The sequence below is a fragment of the Nymphalis io genome, chromosome 19 (assembly GCF_905147045.1).
Source record: "Nymphalis io chromosome 19, ilAglIoxx1.1, whole genome shotgun sequence".
NCBI classification, from domain to species: Eukaryota; Metazoa; Arthropoda; class Insecta; order Lepidoptera; family Nymphalidae; genus Nymphalis; species Nymphalis io.
Window position 1 is genome coordinate 1856687 of NC_065906.1, and position 18860 is coordinate 1875546.

Here is an 18860-nt window from a genome sequence, read left to right on the forward strand (position 1 = left end):
ATCCGAAATGGTTTTATTTTGGTTCCTCAAAATAAATTTTACAGTTTCCTGTTTCTCAAAGCATAATTTAACCTGTCGGTTTTTGTTAGGGTTGTATTTTCCTAATCTTAAAACTGAGTGAGGTGTAGGGCATTCTGGGAATACAGACTTAATAATTTTCATGGCTTCATATTTGTCATGGTTAAGCCGAGAGACTTTATCTGAATTTTTGGCTGGTAATCCAACCAAAATAATATTTTTGTCTCGACGAGACCGCTCTTGTATCTCAAAAATAGTATCCTCGACGCCAAGAAGATTGTGTGAGGAAAAATCATTATTACAATTACCTTTAAGCAGACTTATATCGTTTTCAAGCAAACTTATTTTCTGTTGCATAGAACCGTTGAGTGATTTCATACTATCCATTTCAGTTTTAAGATGATTTAGTTCAGCTACCGTAGACTCCAATAAAGAATTGTTATTTTTTATTTCACTTTTTATATCCTGTATTTCCTGGTGCAACTTTAGGGAATTTTCCTGTTGTGTGTTAGTAAATTCTCGAAAAAAAGACATTATTTCCTTTCGAAAATCCCCAAGTGCATCGGCACAGTCACATTCATATCTCCTTTTCCTAAGCGTAATATTACTGTCATCCAATTTGCGTAAGTCCGGAGTTGATTCACTTCCGCTACCGCTTATGGATGGCCCGCTATTCGGTGATCGTAAACTCATCCTTAGCTTTGTTTGTCGATGAGTTGCTATGTTATGAAGTGGGATAAAAAATAGCAACTTACTCCTTTACTCGAGGGGGTGAAGGGCGCTGCACTGATTATTGTAGATTTTAAAATACAATAACTCCAAGGCGAATGTTTTATTGCAAATAACTTGTATTGTTATTAGATAAAGTTGATATTTCAATGCCTCACGTTAAGCAAATTTAAAATAATATTAGCTATCTTCATCTACACGTCTGCTCCGAACGACACTCCTTTTACAATTTACACTTTACACTTTATATCAAAAAGCTGCTGTTTTGCGGTAGAATATCTGATGAGTGGGGGTACCCATACGAGCTTGCAGAAAGCCCTAACACCAGCGAATGTAAGCATATTACCGTCAGATGATACATTTGTACATTTGGCTTTTTAATTTTAATTTAAAAAAAACTTCTGTTACAATTTACTGCCTGACTCGTATATTCTATCCTCATTTTCCTGTCTCAATGAAACTCGTGACAAAGTAATAATGAGACTTATTTCGAAGAGGACTTTCGAGGACAATATTATTTTTTATCAGACATTGCGTAAAGAATTTATTTTATTATAGATACAATTTAGTTGATAAAATAATGATCATTAATTTTATTATCTACGAGCTACCAGTCCCAAGGTTCGCGAGGTTATTTTTGGTTTGAATTATTTAATATTGTCACACAGATAAAAAAAAAAGGAAAAAAACGTACGTATGAGATTTATTACACAAATCCATAAACAGATTATCAAAATATAATTACAATACAGTAAGGATACTGTTTTATGCAAAGTTTTAGGAACTGATTTTCAAAAGAGAAGGCACAATGCATTACACCAATGTAATACTAAGGTCGACGAATTGGCGCGCAATTAGCGGCCTTTATCAAAGCCATCTCTCCTTCAAGCAATAAAACTGTCACCACCAATTTCTGAACGTCTCGTTAAGTGCGCCCTTAATGTCTCAGGAAGTAGTTTCAGGGCTACCAATGCTTAAAACTTTAATTACTTGTCCGTCCTGCGCCTACCTATTTTATTATGTATCTCAATCTCAAGATACCTAATTAACTATACATAATTAAATTGTCTCCTATATGAAAATAAACAAATACGAAATCCACGGTTTTAAATCATGTTTAAATATTATTTTATTATGAAATAAACCTAATTAATTATTTTTTTACATATTTTAATGTATTAACAGTCTAATCAAAGATTATTTTGGCCCAATTTACTGAGCACAAATCTAAGTTTAGGGCTAATTCTTTAAAATTACAAACTAAATACTACAATTTGTAATTGTGCTATTACGTGTAATGAGAGCGGGTAACTGTAGAAACATTTTGCAATGAAGTCGCTATCTGATAATGAGAATTGTGTTAACAATTACTCCTTGCAACAAATGTGAATTGACAAAGCGTGTCCAAAATAAATGATTAAATATACAACAAAATTAACCACTGATTCAGAAAATAACACCAAGCTTTGAGGAGAACCGACGAAAGAAACTCAGCATGACTATTCTTTTCAACAATTGTTGCTTATAATTGAATTTATTTATAGTTTTGATGACCATTTGCTGATTGTAATAGTCATCAGCTGCTCAGACTGCCTTTGCTATATCGAACGTGCTGATCTCAAGACTTTCAAGTCCGACTTGAAACTCATGAGTTAGATTTATTGAAAAACTTCAACAAATAACATCACTCTACGAGCCACGGGGTGGAGCAGTAACGTTTAACATCGCGTTACGCAGCTATTAACGACTTAAAAATAATATTGACAAATTGAAAGACCACACTAACCCAAATATTAATCCATCGCGGACTTCCTCATGTTTGAATTGGATAATTTGAAAGACAATATGTACTGCACACGTTTCAAATGTAAACACGTAAAGCTAATTCGATTATATATTTGTTCAAATTGATTAATCAAATATTATAATTACTGTGAATCAATTATGAGCGTTCAAATTAACTATGATATTTCGAACTATGTAAGGAATTATGGTACACAAGTAAATGGTACCAACACGTAATCTACCATCGAATATATAATTATATATATTAGAATATAAAAGCATAATCGCTTACTATATAAGATTGGAGTAAATCAGTATTCAATTGTTGTTTATTAATTTTAATATGGCCATGTGATTGTTGTTGTCTGGAAGTTGTTTGAGTATTATCACAGATCATATAATATTATTATTATGCTCAAATAGTAATTATAGTAATTCAATCAAAGGATCTCAATAATAAAAATACTAATACTAATAGTATTTAAAGTTAATATGGCTATTTGCGAGTTACCAAAACCAATAATTTTTGATGTTATAATATATGTTGCGGCCATTAACCCATAGATGGCGGTGTGCTTAATACGTCAATTTTTTGAATCGCGCTGTCCAGATTTTACGGAGTAGGGTGACCTTCTGCTATACATATTGTGATGGGTGAAGAACTACGACAAAACAAGTATAGATGATACTCGTTTTGTCTTAGTTTTAGTAGATAATAATGAATATATAATAATAATAATACGTTACTTTGACTCTCCTCCAGTCTTCCATTCTGCCTACCAGGAATTGGCTGGTCAGCGTCACGTCCATCTGGTGTGTTACGACCTTTCTCCTCGATAAGTTTCGAAGGTCAGTACGTTGCCGGTGTTGAGGATTTGGTAATGAAGGCATGGTATTCTGCTCCGCGATGAACTTCGGAGCTGCTGTCCCATCAGTGGCTCCAAGTCAGATCAGTGAGAGGATCAGGGTGTGGTTTGGCAGCTGTGGGAGTTTCGGCTTGGCTGCTACCTGAGCAAAAGCTAGTGGGACCGTGACCGGTTTTTCACGGTTGCTCAACTTTGTTGTTTGCCCCTGCTTTATAGTGTCGAGGGTCTGTTTCACCTTCTTGACCGCTAATTCGGTTTCCAGGGACGATCCTGGGGGTGAGGTGGCTTTGAGTTTTGCGTTCCTAAGAGCGCGCACTTGGATGACATTATGTCCAGTTTCTTTGACATTATTTCTATGTTTGGAGTTGGGTTATTCGTCTGTTTGTTTTGTTTATGTTTTGCATTGTCTGCTTCAGCTCTCCCTGAGATGTCTATCGCAGGAGTTTGGGGGGGCAGTGAATTCGGGAGGCTTAGGAAGATCAACGACAAGGTTTTTGATCTTGTCAACCTCTTGCCGTAGAACGTCCAGCTGGTTTCCTAGGCTGCTCATGTGTTTTTGCAGCCTTATTAGACCAACTTCTATCTTCTCCCATCTTGCCCCCTCTTTCCCGGTATCGGTGGTGACAGGGTTCTGGGCCTTAAGTCTGCCTTCCATCTTTTTTTTTTTTTACGGGGAGGAAAGGCATTTACGCCTGGCGCCCGGTCCGGGGGGACCGGGACGGGTATGTGGGACTCACGGGGCAGATGGCCACCGTCCTACCCACTAAAACCTCCCCGGATTTCCGTCTCTCCGCAAGGCGGCGGGGTCACGGGAACGTTGTGACTTACAACCGCAACCCCGCCAGCGGTCGTCGCCATAAGGCGACCCATCTCGAGAGCGCGCCAGGATGTTAGGGCGCGCCTCCCACCTCTCTGTGCCTCCGTCCTGTTACGTGACGGACTCCCCCGAGTCTGCCACTGGAGGCTGGGCGTCAGGGCTTGAAGCCCCGCGGCGGATCAACAAACTGGCTCCGCCGCCAACCACAGCTTAACTCTGCGGCAGCGTCCGGCCTGCGAAGGCACGTCGCCGTCGAAGAGGTCTCCTTCTTCGTTGCGGGAGCGAGTCCACGTCGTCCTCCCGCTCCCGCTCTGCCTCCTCCTTTTTAACCGGGACACTGCCGCCCAGATCTCTTCGCTTCCGGCCATCTTCTCGACGACGGCCGGAAGCGACAGGTCCCCACCTACAGCCGTGGATAGGACCGCGCGAGGCTCCGTCCAAGCCGGGCACTCTACGCGCGTGTGTTCTGCCGTATCCACGGCTCCTCCGCCACAATGGTGGCACTCCACCGTCGGCTCCCTACCGACCTGCCTTCCATCTACTCTATCACTTTTAAGGTTACCTATCCCTTAGTTGTAAGATTTAATAAAGCTTGCAATTTTTTTAGTTTTGTTCTTAGATATTTATGGATTAGATTAGAAGGGTTGTAAATTTTTTCTATAAATTTAAGTAATTTTTTTTTTCGTTACTTATAAGTTTATCTTTTAGTTTTAAGTTTTAACTGGATTTTCTATTATAACGCGGGCTATGCACTATGTTATAACATAACGTATGATTTTCTATTTATATACTGGAATTAAAAACAAATTAGTGATTACCGTAAATATCTACTAGCCTCCTAGATGGTATATCTTATGCCTGTAAACGCTCATATTAAATTAATAATATCAGAAGTTACTTCCGATTGCGACGACCCTGCATCTTTCACAGCTTAACTCCTAATTGGTTTGTATATATTATAAGAAACATTTATTGAAAACAAGTTCCTGTAACTTAGCAATAAAATGAAATATAAGCTATAAATATAAATTTTATATAAAGCTAGCTTGTAAGGCTATAGGCGTACAGAATGAGTTTCTTTTGCCGGTTCTTCTCAGGTCTGAGGTATTTATTTCCGAACCGGTGGTAGATTTATGACAATAAATAGGCAAATGTAACGTTTCTATATTGAATAAAGATTTTTGACTTAGACTTTGAATCTGGGATCAAACTTCGAGTCGATATCAGTTTTTACAGAATAGCACTGACGATTATGAATTTGTAGACTGCCTCGCCATTAAGTGAATAACAATCATTGAGCCAATGAAAAAAAAGTATAAGATGGTTACGACCAAAAACAAAAACCAAACACATTGAAATTATTTTTATAACAGTACAGTAACAGCCTGTGAATGTCCAAATGCTGGGCTAAGGCCTCCTCACCTTTTTTGAGGAGAAGGTATGAAGCTTATTCCACCACACTGCTTCAATGCGGGTTGGTGAAATACAAATGTGGCAAAATTGCAGTGAAATTAGACACATGCAAGTTTCCTCACGATGTTTTCTTTCACCGTATTGTCTGAGACGAATAATAATCTCCAATTAAGCGCATGAAAATTCAGTGGTGCTTGCCCGGGTTTGAATCAACGATCATCAGTTAAGACTCACGCGTTCTTACCACTGGGCCATCTCGATTTATTTTTATAAATTTTGATTTAATTCGTAATAATTATCCTGTTGAGGTTTATAAGGTTAAAATTCAAATCGCTTGCATTATAAACCCCGAGCTAACAGCAGTTCACATGACATGACAGATACGAGTTTAAGTTACAAACTAATATGAATTGAGACGCTCTGGCTCACAGACCACATAATTCCAAACTTGCAGAGTTACAGAGTTCCCGATGTGGGAGATTAGTACAGTTGGTACAGTTTACTTTGTCTCTGGAATCCAATGATATGGTTTACTAGTAAATGTTGATACAATTTAATTGATATATCTATATTTAAAAAAGTTTTAACTGGCCTGTTATTCTTTTGATAATTTTTGTTTATTATATTGTTTCTTAAGTCGATAAATATCTGACAGATTTTTGACAGACCCATGCAGGTTTCCTCACGATATTTTCTTCTATGTATTATAGAAAAAACACATATACTATGAAAGACAATTTAGATACACATTTTAAATGTTTTTATTTATTTTATTGAAAAACAAGCAGTTGAAGATATTTAAAATTAACGCATTGACTTATAAATTATACAAATAAATAAGAAATAAATCCGCACGAGCAAATGAGTGAGAAGAATTGAGTAAAGAACATTGAACTACTTATGAATCAACTTTAAAACGGAGCAATTTATCGGAAAATAAAGAAGCATTTATTAAATTAATAAAGGTTTTTAAAAATAAATTTCCGAAAGAAAGAAAACATATATCCATATTCTGTAAGTTCTTAGCTTCAGTACTCTTCGTCTCTCTATTCTTCTCTTTCCCACACCTACCTTCAAAATTGAGGTGAAATTTGTTGATGAAATCTCATACAATATGTTCATTACTATATAAACATTATATTTAAAAAAAAATTGTAGCAATGTAAAACCCACCCTACACAATGCATTGCAAAGTGATGTCTCAATTAATAAAATAGCGAGCCACGATATTATTTACAACGGTTCTTGTCTTTACAGCCATGTGAACAATCGCAGCTGGCGAGAAGGCTGTAATTAAGTTATAATGTAATTTCTAGCTGAGCGTAACGAATCGTTATGAATTTTGTAGAAGAACAATATTGATAAGTCTTTAACAGAAGATTTTTGAAGCGTTTATTAATGATTTGTTCTGTTTATGAAATAGGTTAATTGTATAATTAATATACTTTGACGCATGGTATAATGGTTAGCTATAAATTAGGTTCGCGTCAATACAAAAAAATGTGATCGTCAATGGATTCTTGGCAGACGAAACAGTATATAAATATGCAGGGAAATAATAAAAAATATAGTTTTGTCATTTTTTTTATTATCTGCAGAATTGTTTAAAAAATACAAAATTAAAAGAACGAAATACACATTACAAATTTAAAGCAAAAACACGCCGTCTAAAAGAGTGTCCTGTGGCATTGTACCCAAGGCGCTGGCACTATTGCCTCTCTGTACCGCTAGACTCAGCCTTTGGGCTAAATAAGCGCCAGTTTAGCAATAGTTTTTTTAATTTAAACTAACAAATAAGTTTAATTGTAAATAAATAATATAGTATAATTATATATATATATCTTGTCTGAAAAATAACTAACATTACTCGATACTCTAAGCACATACTAATTGTCAAAGTTAGTAATTGTATTTGTTTGTTTATAGCATAGGTAGGCGGACGAGCATATGGATCACCCGATAGTAAGTGGTCACTAACGCTCATAGACATTGGCATTGTAAGAAATGTTAACCATCGCTTACGCCCCACCAACTTTGGGAACTTAAATGTTATGTCCCTTTTGTCTGTAATTACACTGGCTCACTCACCCTTCAAAATGGAACACAACAATACCAAGTATTGTTGTTTTGCGGTAGAATATCTGATGAGTGGGTGGTACTTACGCAGACGAGCTTGCACAAAATCCTAGTAATTTATGAATAACACCATTTGTTTTGAAGTACCTAGCATTATAACATTTATATTTAACTAGTAATCGCCCGCGGCTTTGCCCACGTGGTAGGAGGAGAGTGGAAAGTATTAGGTATACGCAAGTACCCGATGTCCGTTTTTGGAGTTCATGCTTGCCTTATACTCAATTTTATCAAAATCGGTTCAGTGGCTTAGCCGTGTAAGCGTAACAGGGGTACATTCGTATTTATAATATTAGTATAGATTCACACAGTATAAAGTGCAAAGCTTTACTTTATCAAGTCTATATATAATGTTAATAAAGAGAGTAATTAATACTTGTATTTTAGGCCGAGGCGATGAATAAGTCTTGTTATCGATGACAGTATAGTGTCATATTTATTGTTTTACTTGTTCAATGCTCATTTGTTATTGCATTCAATAAGAACAACTCGTCTTACTTTATATAAATATATTTTGGTATTTATTAATTTTGTAAAATAGAACTTGTGTGATTTATTCCAACAATGGACGGTGAACGGCAACCGTTATTAGCTCCGACTGCTTCGGACATTCAGTTCAGAAATTACAGGTACATGTTTTTTTTCTTATTTTTCTTTAGTTCTTCAAAGCAATAAAAAACAATATATAATATAATAGATTTTTTAGATTATTCATAATAACTTACTCAGCATTTATTGATTACGTAAATATCTAATAAAAAAGTATTATAATTACAACATTGCAGAATCATTTAATCTGTGTTGGAGGTTTGGGATATCCAGCTGTTCAGATTAGAATGAAAAATCCCAGCAAATGATACGATAAATCACGAATAACCAATTGACTTAAAACGTCATAAATCGTGACCCCCAATTTCCGATTCAGTATATCTGCTAGCAGGGTTAGACAGGACATATAGAATTTCCCAATGTTTGGGATAAGCATGTGTTAAAATTTATTTAGACTCGTGCACTGTTATTATTATAATTACATAGCACAAATATTATAAAACCATTAAAGTATCTCAAATCTAAGTATAAGTGGGCTTTTTTTTATTTAATTTATATAATTTACACGGTACTGAGAATTAATTTCTACTGCCCTGATACAGTATTTAGAAGCAATTTCTATCATATGTTAAAAAAAAAATCGACAAATGGACTCCCTGATGGTAAATGGTCACCACCGCCAATAGACTTGGGCGATGTAAAAAATACTAACCATTCGTTACGTCGCCAATGCGCCACCGACCTTGGGTACTAAGATATTATGTCCCTTGTGCCTGTAATTAAACTGACTCATTCACTCTTGGAACCGGAACGCAGTAATACTAAGTACTGCTGTTTAGCGGTAGAATTGCTGATGAGATGACGGGCATATCATGATATATTTCCAATCTATCCAGCTCCCAAATTAGGTAGGACTCTTGATTCAGATCAAGAATAGGAAAAAATACAATTAATTTATTTTCCCTTGTTACAGACCTCTCAGCTATGAGGATGTGCTTGCATCGAGAGGCGAGTTCCCTTGGAGGAGAGCTCGCTTCGGCCTAGTTCTGATGTTTTGGGCCACAATGGCTATATTTCTCTCTTTGATCGTCTCTTTAATTATAAAACATAGTTGCTCTAAGGACTTGGGGTCGATACCGACGGTACCACCAGTACATATATCCTTTACACCACTTGTATCATAGTTGTTAAGTGAGAATATACTTTTGGATATTAAGATTGTTTTCTATTTTATTTTATTTATAGTCAGCGTTCACAGTAGTCGAGATGGCCCAGTGGTAAGAACGCGTGAATCTTAACCGATGAACGTGGGTTCAAACCCGGGCGAGCACCTTTGAATTTACATGTGCTTAATTTCTGTTTATAATTCATCTCGTGCTTTTCGGTGAAGGAAAACATCGTGAGGAAACCTGCATGTGTCTAATTTCATCGAAATTCTGCCACATGTGTATTCTACCAACCCGCACTGGAGCAGCGTGGTGGAATAAGCTCCAAACCTTCTCCTCAAAAAAGGGAGAGGAGGCCTTAGCCCAGCAGTGGGACATTTACAGGCTGTTACTGTTCACAGTATTAGTTGTTGCGCCACCAACTTTGGAAATAAGATGTTATGTCCCTTGTAACTACACTAGCTCATTCACCTTTCAAACCGGAACACAACAATAATAAGTTTTGCTATCGAGCGGTAGCATTTTTGATGAATGGTTGCTACCAAACCGGGCTTGCACAAAGCCCTACCACGAAGAAATAAGTTTAGAAAGAAATAAATAAAACACATAATAATATATAAAATTTATATTACAAACACTTCCATACAAAATAGTTCATAGTATTTTTTATTTTAAAAACTTTTCTTAATTTTTTTTTAAACATAAGTTATGTAACTTTTTAATATTTTATTTACAATAACACAATTAATAAATACTATGAAAAACTCTAGTTCGACAGACATTTTATACATAATATATTTATAATATAATTACAAATTAATTTCAACATATTTTATTATCTATTCAAATAGAGTAACAGAAATAAAAAAAGAAATAATATGAGCATAGAATCGAACCTCTTTTCTACCGTTATTAACACAATTCCTAGCCCGCAAGCAAGGGCCCAACAGATGTCGGGGCTGTAATACAAGAACGTAAAATTCACGCTTGTCACATCAATCATCTTAACTGAAAGGGTGAAACTGCGAAGCGCAGCTAGTTATATAAAAATAAAACACTAAAACCTTCTCCGAAATGCACTGCATATTTTGATATAAGTTTTATGTATACAGTAACAGCCTGTTAATGTCCCACTGCTGGGCTAAGGCCTCCTCTCCCTTTTGAGGAGAAGGTTTGGAGCTTATTCCACCACGCTGCTCCAATGCGGGTTGGTAGAATACACATGTGGCAGAATTTCAATGAAAATAGACACATGCAGGTTTCCTCACGATGTTTTCCTTCACCGTTAAGCACGAGATGAATTATAAACACAAATTAAGCACATGAAAATTCAGTGGTGCTTGCCCGGGTTTGAACCCGCGATCATCGGTTAAGATTCACGCGTTCTTACCACTAGGCCATCTCGGCTTTATGTATATTGGTTTGGTAATATTTTCAGTTATTATAAAAAAAATTGTCATCTAATTTTTTAGTATAGAACATATATAAAAGTGCAATGGAATTACATTGCACACCATTGCGACATAAATTTGAAAAAATATATATGTGACATCAAATCGTAACACCCATCCGCCACGCCACTAGCGCGTAATGAAATTTTAACGATCGCAATTTTTCGACTATTGTAATAAAAACACAAAATTGTCGTTCGCGAAATAAAAGTTCTTGAACAAAATAAAAATACGTATTAAAATATTATAATTGAAAATATAGCAATAGGTTTTTACAAAATCTTAAAAATATACTTTTAAAAAAAGCATATGCCATGTATTTATTACCAGTACAATTAAGAACTGTTCAATAACTTGCATTCTTTTTTATGCGATTGATTTAATCAATGAAATATTCTTATATTTTGTTATAATATTGAAAAACTATTTTTGACGATTAATATTTACATATTAGTGCTAAAAATAAATAATAATCATAAATTACAAATGATTTCTTCATATCCATTAGTTCGAAAATGATGGGACTGGCAGACGATGATATCGAACGGGTTCGAATTTTAAAAGAATTTTTTTTTGACATCTTTACATTGACGTATTTGAATATGGTTATTACTATTTTACTAATAACGATTTTTTTTCGATTGTAAAAATATTCTCCTCTAAAATACTCTGTTTTTATGTAAGAGGGGGCAAACGAGCAGAAGTCTCACCTGATGGAAAGTTACCTTCAACCTTCAACACCCGAGAGATTTATATTCATACTTTACAAGACTTTGCAATTATCCAGAGAAGTCGCATTATTGTTTAAACAGACGTGACATTCGCTTGATAGTTTGAAATCTATACTCATATTATTTATTAATCTTATACCGCTCTATCTATCGCTTACATCGCTAATGCGCCACAAACCTTGGGAACTAAGATGTGTTGTAATTGTAATTACACTTGTGCCTGTAATTACACTGGCTCACTCACCCTTCAAACCGGAACACAACAATACCAAGTACTGCTGTTTTGCGGTAGAATATCTGATGAGTGGGTGGTACCTACCCAGACGAGCTTGCACAAAGCTCTACCACTCGTCTAAGTTATGTACAAAGGGACTTGACATTAATCATACGTACACTATTTATTTGAATGGGTAACGCTATCGCGTTTATTGACAGTCCTACGCAGTAGGGCGTACAACCCTACCCTTTGGAATCGAACCCATGAAAGTCACATATTGAAACGAAAATCTTCGTATACTGATAAAAGTTCTTTCTTACCGATTTTATTTTTTTAATCTGTTTCATATAAAATTAATAGACAGTAGTATAATCTATAATTTTAATCTCGCACGTCTATAGACATTTTTAGAGAGAATACCGTAAGCTCAGTCAAATTAATTTAGTATACTAGAGAGATTGGATCCGGCATGACAAATGTTGGATCCAACTACTATTTTGCAAAAGAAATATTTAAGAGAAATAATAACGAAATATCAGTATTTAATCTAAAATAATAATTTAAAACAATGTAAAATCTCTCATGACAATTATTTTCGACAATTCAACTAAAATTTATAATACTCATAAGTATGCAAATTAACTGTCAAAACTTATGTATGACATGAAATAATGACAAATAAAATATCAAAATCGTTCGAAAATAATAATCGCTAATTCAACTAATATAATACTTATACTTAAGTTTATTTTATAAGTCTGTAGTAATGACACAATGAATTGAAAGCTTTCTATTCAGTAGTAAAATTAATGTAATTGTTGTTCAGTTTGGAAGCGTGTTGCCAATTTGTAAAAGTAAATTATCAAGAGTGGTTAAAAAATAAATAGCACAACACCGAACCCAAATAAATGGGATGAAGGCATTTACAAGATAATTCACAATCGTATTATGTAATATATATTATTTACAATTACATAATATTTTGGAAAAAGTACTGTCGTTATAAAGATGAATTTTCTTCCAAAATTTCTACACAACACGTCCCAATTGTTCTAAACAAACATATAATATAAAATATATGTTATTTTTTCACTATCTCCAATAATTTTCTCAAATACTTCCTCCGCATAGACAATTGTATTTTTTTTCCAAAACACATAAATGCTAAGCATTTATCAAGTTATAAGCCGACATATGGAATCTGGTATTGAATATAGAGCGTATAATAGAGTCTCGTCCGCGGATCGACTTTGGTTACTCTGTTTCGCGATATTCGTCAACTCACACAGAGCCTCTTCGAGAATGTTCTGACGTTTTATGTACCTGGAACAATGCGTATCGTATACATTATTTATTTATTAAGTCTTTATTTAAATAATATTAAAGAGGAACCAGTATAATGTATGCAAGGCCTTATCATCCGATCATTATGTATGCAAGGCTTTATTATCTCCATTGATCTCTTCCAGGCAACCTATATTAAAGATTTAGGCAGACACAATAATCGGACATAGTTTGCACTTAAAATGTAATTAAACATATATACCGAAGGTTAAAGAAGCTTTGTAAAATTTATAGAGCATTTTCTATGATCCAGCGAATGTCGTGGATTTTAATTGAAAATTGATAATATTCATATATCAAGGCAGTAACCTCGTGATAGTGTTTCTATCGTCTTGGATAAAATTGCCATATAAATATATTAAAATTTTAAATATTACCGTATATGGGTTATACGTACTATAAATATTTATAGGAAATACATTATTAATTAATATAAAATATAGGCAAGCTTACATTTCACAAACAGGCCGGAAGGCATGCGGCAGGTAGAGCACGTCGACGGGCGCGGAAAGGTTGGCGGCCAACATCGCCACGCACGGCGCCTCGCACGCCAGCGCCAACACGTGCACGCGCACGCGGCTCAGCACGGGCTGCAGGCCGAGGTTCACCAGGGTGGACGTTATTTGGTTGTTTATCTGATAACAAATTGTTATTTAATTTTTACAATATATTTATTTACAATATATTGACGAGCCGGTTGGCGTGGTCGGCAGATACTTGCCTTTTACGCCGAAGGTTGTGGGTTCGATTCCCACCCAGGACAGACATTTGTGTGCATGAACATGTCTGTTTGTCCTGAGTCTGGGTGTAATTATCTATATAAGTATGTATTTACAAAAGAAAATTAGCATATGTAGTATATCAGTTGTCTGGTTTCCATAGCACAAGCTTTGTATAAGCTTAATTTGGGATCAGATGGCCGTGTGTGAAAAATGTGTCAAGATATTATTATTATTAGGTTTTTTTAGTTAATTAAATAGTAAAATTACATGATTATACAAAAAAAAAATTGTAGTACAACTAATTTTATCAAGCAAAAAGACAGTAACTATTCAATAATCAGTGTTGTATACTGTAAATGGTACATATATGAGATGGCTGATACTTAATTGTTTTGAATTTTATTATATGTTTTATAGATGTGCATTTTCAAATAATTAATAAATAAAATAACAATACTTGTATACGTTTCGTCTGCTTGGACTTTCGACATGAGTTAGTAAATTCTCTGGATTTATATTAAGAAACCTTGAGTTCTAGGCACAGATATCACAAATATCACTCATACAAGTGAAAACTACATTATTTGGCATAAGTGGTCCTATGGAACAATAACCGTAAGCGATTAAAATAAGAATTGACTTTATAAAATATAAATAACTTTTTCACGTTCCAATGAAATGTCTTTGTTAATTATTTATTATATTAAATATTTATAGTGAAACGAACCTGCACTTCGCACTGCCGTTTAAAGCTCTTGGTTATTCTTTCGCTGGCTGTTATGAAGGTAACCGATATCGCCGGACCATTCGATTTCTCACATTCCGTCCAGCTAATCATTCGATTTGCTGTTGATTAAAAACAATTCAAGACAATGTTACAATATAGTACCGATAGATGGCGTTAGTAACAGTCTGTTAATATGCCCTCTATAGGCGCTCAAAAAAATATTATCCATTCCTTACATCACTAATGCGCCACCAACCTTGAGAACTAAGATGTTATTGTCCCCCTTATGCCTAACACTACAGTAACAGTAACGGCCCGTGAATATCTCACTGCTGGGCTAAGGCCTCCTCTCCCACTTTGAGGAGAAGGTCCTCCCCCCTTTACTACATAATTTACATACATACATCGGCAATACGCTCATTTGTTAATCCTTTTTCCCTAGTCTATAATCAACAAAATACTAAGCCATATAATTTTGCAATTAGTAATATACCTTATTTTATTTTATTTTTAAATTTAATCTTTAATGTAATATTGTGCGCAGATAATAAAGAACTGCGGAATTTTAAAAGAGTAGATAAACAAAGTACACGAATCATAAAATCGCATGTAATTAAATGAATATGCAGAATATTATTATTGACGGGCCGGTTGGCTTGGTTGGTAGATACTTGCCTTTCGCGCCAAAGGTTGTGGGTTCGATTCCCACCCAGGACAGACATTTGTGTGCATGAACATGTCTGTTTGTCCTGAGTCTAGGTGTAATTATCTATATAAGTATGTATTTACAAAAAAAAAATAGTATATGTAGTATATCAGTTGTCTGGTTTCCATTGCACAAGCTTTGTACAAGCTTAATTTGGAATCAGATGGCCGTGTGTGAAAAATGTCCCAGGATATTATTATTATTATATTATATTGTAACACTACTCACTATAATCTGGATTCCGAATTGTATCAGGACTTAGTTTTTGTTTCACGAATTCAATCACTTTCGAAGTTGGAACCTTGTGTTCTCGTACTCTGCGAATTAATTATTAATAAAAAAGTAAAGTAACAGCCTGTGAATATCCCACTGCTGGGCTAAGGCCTCCTCTCCGTTTTTGAGGAGAAGGTTTGGTGCTTATTCCACCACGCTGCTTCAATGCAAGTTGGTAGAATACATATGTGGCAGAATTTCAGTGAAATTAAACACATGCAGGTTTCCTCACGATGTTTTCCTTAACCGTATAGCACGAGATAAATTATAATCAAAATTTGGGGTGGGTTTGAACCCACGATCATCGATTAAGATTCACGCTTATCCTATAATATACAATTTGTGTAAGCATATTGGAGGATCGAGCTACTACGGAGGGTAAGTGATATCATAGTGACGTCATAGGTAAGCATTCTATACTCGCAGCTTGCACCGATTTGGTACTATACTTTACATCGGCTGTACGCCGACAATCATGGGCACTAAACGTTACAGTCTTTGTACCTATAATTACACGGGCTCACTCATCCTTCAGATTAAAATACAGCAATTCTTTAAAAAGTGTGGTTTTACCTCGCATCAGTTCGACACAGAACGCTTGCTAACAAAATATGTGACGTCATCGCACAGTAGTTAATATCGGCAGTAAATCGCTCACCGGTTGCCCTCCCAGCACGACACGAGCACGTCGAGCCCGTCGTGCACGAGTACGAGCGCGCTGCGCGTGGAGTGGTGCGCGTCGCGCGCGCGGCCCGCCCAGCACAGCGCGCGCAGCCCGCCCGCCCACAGCGAGCGCGCCAGGCGGGCACGCTTCAGCTCGCCGCCATCCTGGCCCGACTCGGGACCGCTGGATATGCACACGCACACGCACACGGCGGTGCGCTGGAACGGAACATTCTTATTTATTTATTTATTTATTCAAGGAAGACAAACAGTTATAACATGTACAAAAAATATATAATAGGTATATGATGTTTTTTTTAATGTGATATGTGAATGTGATACATTAAAAAAACATCATATACCAATTAAGTCTTCACAAATAATTAAATCAAAATACATAACAGAATTATAATAAAGAAAAATAAAAATTAAAGACTATTTAAAATTTTACGAAGAATGAACAATTAATTAATAATTTAGTAAAAAATAATAAATATACAAATTCAAATTCTATTTAAAGTGACAATGAAGGTGACATTTTATTTTACATTTCAAATCCTTCAATGACATAAAAAATAAATCAAGATCATTAAATTTATTGTTGTGGTTTATGCATGATCTGTAAAGGAAGTTGTTGCGTATGTATTTAAATTTAGATATAGGAACATCGAACAAAAATTTATTGCGTGTTTGCATGCGAGGGCATCTAATTAATATATTACTAAGTAAAAAAGGAGAATCAATATAGTTATTTAACAATTTAAACAGAAAGAGTTCATTTTTTTCCATACGACGTTCTTTTAACGTTAATATTTTGAGACAGATTAGCATGAGAATCATCATTTTTTAGAAAAAGATGTTTAAGAAATTTTTTTTTTTTTTTTATAGAATAGGAAGGTGGACGAGCATATGGGCCACCTGATGGTAAGTGGTCACCAAACGCCCTTAGACATTGGCATTGTAAGAAATGTCAACCATCGCTAATAGCCAATGCGCCACCAACCTTGGGAACTCAGATTTTATGTCCCTTGTGCCTGTAATTACACTGGCTCACTCACCCTTCAAACCGGAACACAACAATATAAAGTATTGCTGTTTTGCGGTAGAATATCTGATGAGTGGGTGGTACCTACCCAGACGAGCTTGCACAAAGCCCTACCACCATTTTGTATTCTTTCGATTTTATCGATATTTTTTTTATACATAGGATTCCAAACTGGTGAGGCATACTCGAGAATGGATCGGACAAAGGAATTGTATAGCAAAATGAGTGTGGATTTGAAGTGAAAATCCTTACCCACTCTAAGGATAAATCCCAGCATCCGATATGCCCTTTTTTTATATACCCCGGGATGGCAAATGACTCTACTCCACCTGATGGTAAGTGGTAGTAGAGTCCAAACGCGACGACGGTCAGTACAGTCGGGAAGAATGTTCTGTACTAGCCGTCCCCGCCTTGCCGGCCCGCAAGATGCCTTTTCACGCCTCGTTTGAAGGAACCCGGGTTGTAAGAGGAGGGGAACACGTGAGCTGGTAAGGAATTCCATTCTTTGGTAGTGCGACAAAGAAAGGAGTTGCCAAATTTCTTTGTGCGCGATGGAATTGATGTCACAGTTAGGCGGTGACATCGAGAACCAGCTCGCGTGGACTTAAGAAGGAAGGGGGAAGCAGGAATTAGAGAGAATAATTCCTCAGAGCACTCGCCGTGATACAGACGATAGAAAGCGCTCAGAGCTGCTATCTCGCGACGCAATTGTAAAGGTTCAAGGGTGTTTGTGACCTTTACGTCGCCAATAATGCGTACTGCACGTCGCTGCAACCGGTCCAAGGCCTCCATTAGGTACTTAGCGGAGCCATCCCAAAGGTGCGAGAAATATTCAACGCAAGACCGTACCTGTGTTTTGTATAACAGGCACAGTTGTTGTGGCGTGAAAAAACGCCGCACCTTGTTCAGAACTCCGAGTTTTCGTGAAGCTGTTTTTATAATAGCCTCGATGTAATCCCTTGGACTAAGGTCGCAGCGAACGTCCATCCCCAGCATGGCGATTTTGCTTTGTATCATCAGCGGTGTGCCACAGAGGGATGGAAGGGTAAAATGGTGACGTTTTCGCTGTGAGAGCGCACACCTGTGTTTTCTTGGCATTAAACTCAACAAGATTATCAGAACCCCATTTGGCGATGAGCTCTAATGTCCTATCGAGTTCAATGACAAGATTCTCCCGCCTCTCCTCAGTTTCCGCCCGCCCAGCCACTGCGCGTCCGTGGTATCCACCATGCACTGTACTATCATCTGCATAGCAATGTATGTTCCCAAGAGAGAGCATATCATTGATATGCAAAAGAAAGAGTGTGGGAGATAGCACAGATCCCTGGGGGACCCCAGCATTCACTACATAGAATTGTGAAGCGCAACCATCTACTAAAACACGAAGGCTACGCTTGTGTAGGAAGCTGGCAATCCAGGTGCATAGCTGAGCAGGCAGACCATATGCCGGTAGCTTGGAGAGAAGACTTCTGTGCCAGACCCTGTCGAAAGCCTTGGAGATATCG

At 36.3% G+C, this 18860-nt stretch overlaps 2 protein-coding genes across 2 annotated transcripts in view; one reads left to right on the plus strand and one right to left on the minus strand.

Moving 5' to 3' along the window:
* The window catches only part of LOC126776197 (sodium/calcium exchanger 3), a 167874-nt gene extending 157026 nt beyond the window's left edge, over positions 1-10848 (plus strand). Inside the window, exon 9 of the transcript XR_007669938.1 lies at positions 10735-10848. The gene's annotated coding sequence lies outside the window, so the exon portion shown is untranslated. The remainder of the gene's footprint in view (positions 1-10734) is intronic.
* A 522-nt stretch (positions 10849-11370) lies between these two features.
* The window catches only part of LOC126776196 (eIF-2-alpha kinase GCN2), a 33163-nt gene continuing 25673 nt past the window's right edge, over positions 11371-18860 (minus strand). Inside the window, exons 24-28 of the mRNA XM_050498495.1 lie at positions 16306-16529; positions 15603-15691; positions 14669-14787; positions 13673-13854; positions 11371-13198 (exon numbers count right to left, since the gene is read on the minus strand). Coding sequence (XP_050354452.1) covers positions 13051-13198; positions 13673-13854; positions 14669-14787; positions 15603-15691; positions 16306-16529 — 762 coding nt within the window. The 3' untranslated portion in view covers positions 11371-13050. The remainder of the gene's footprint in view (positions 13199-13672; positions 13855-14668; positions 14788-15602; positions 15692-16305; positions 16530-18860) is intronic.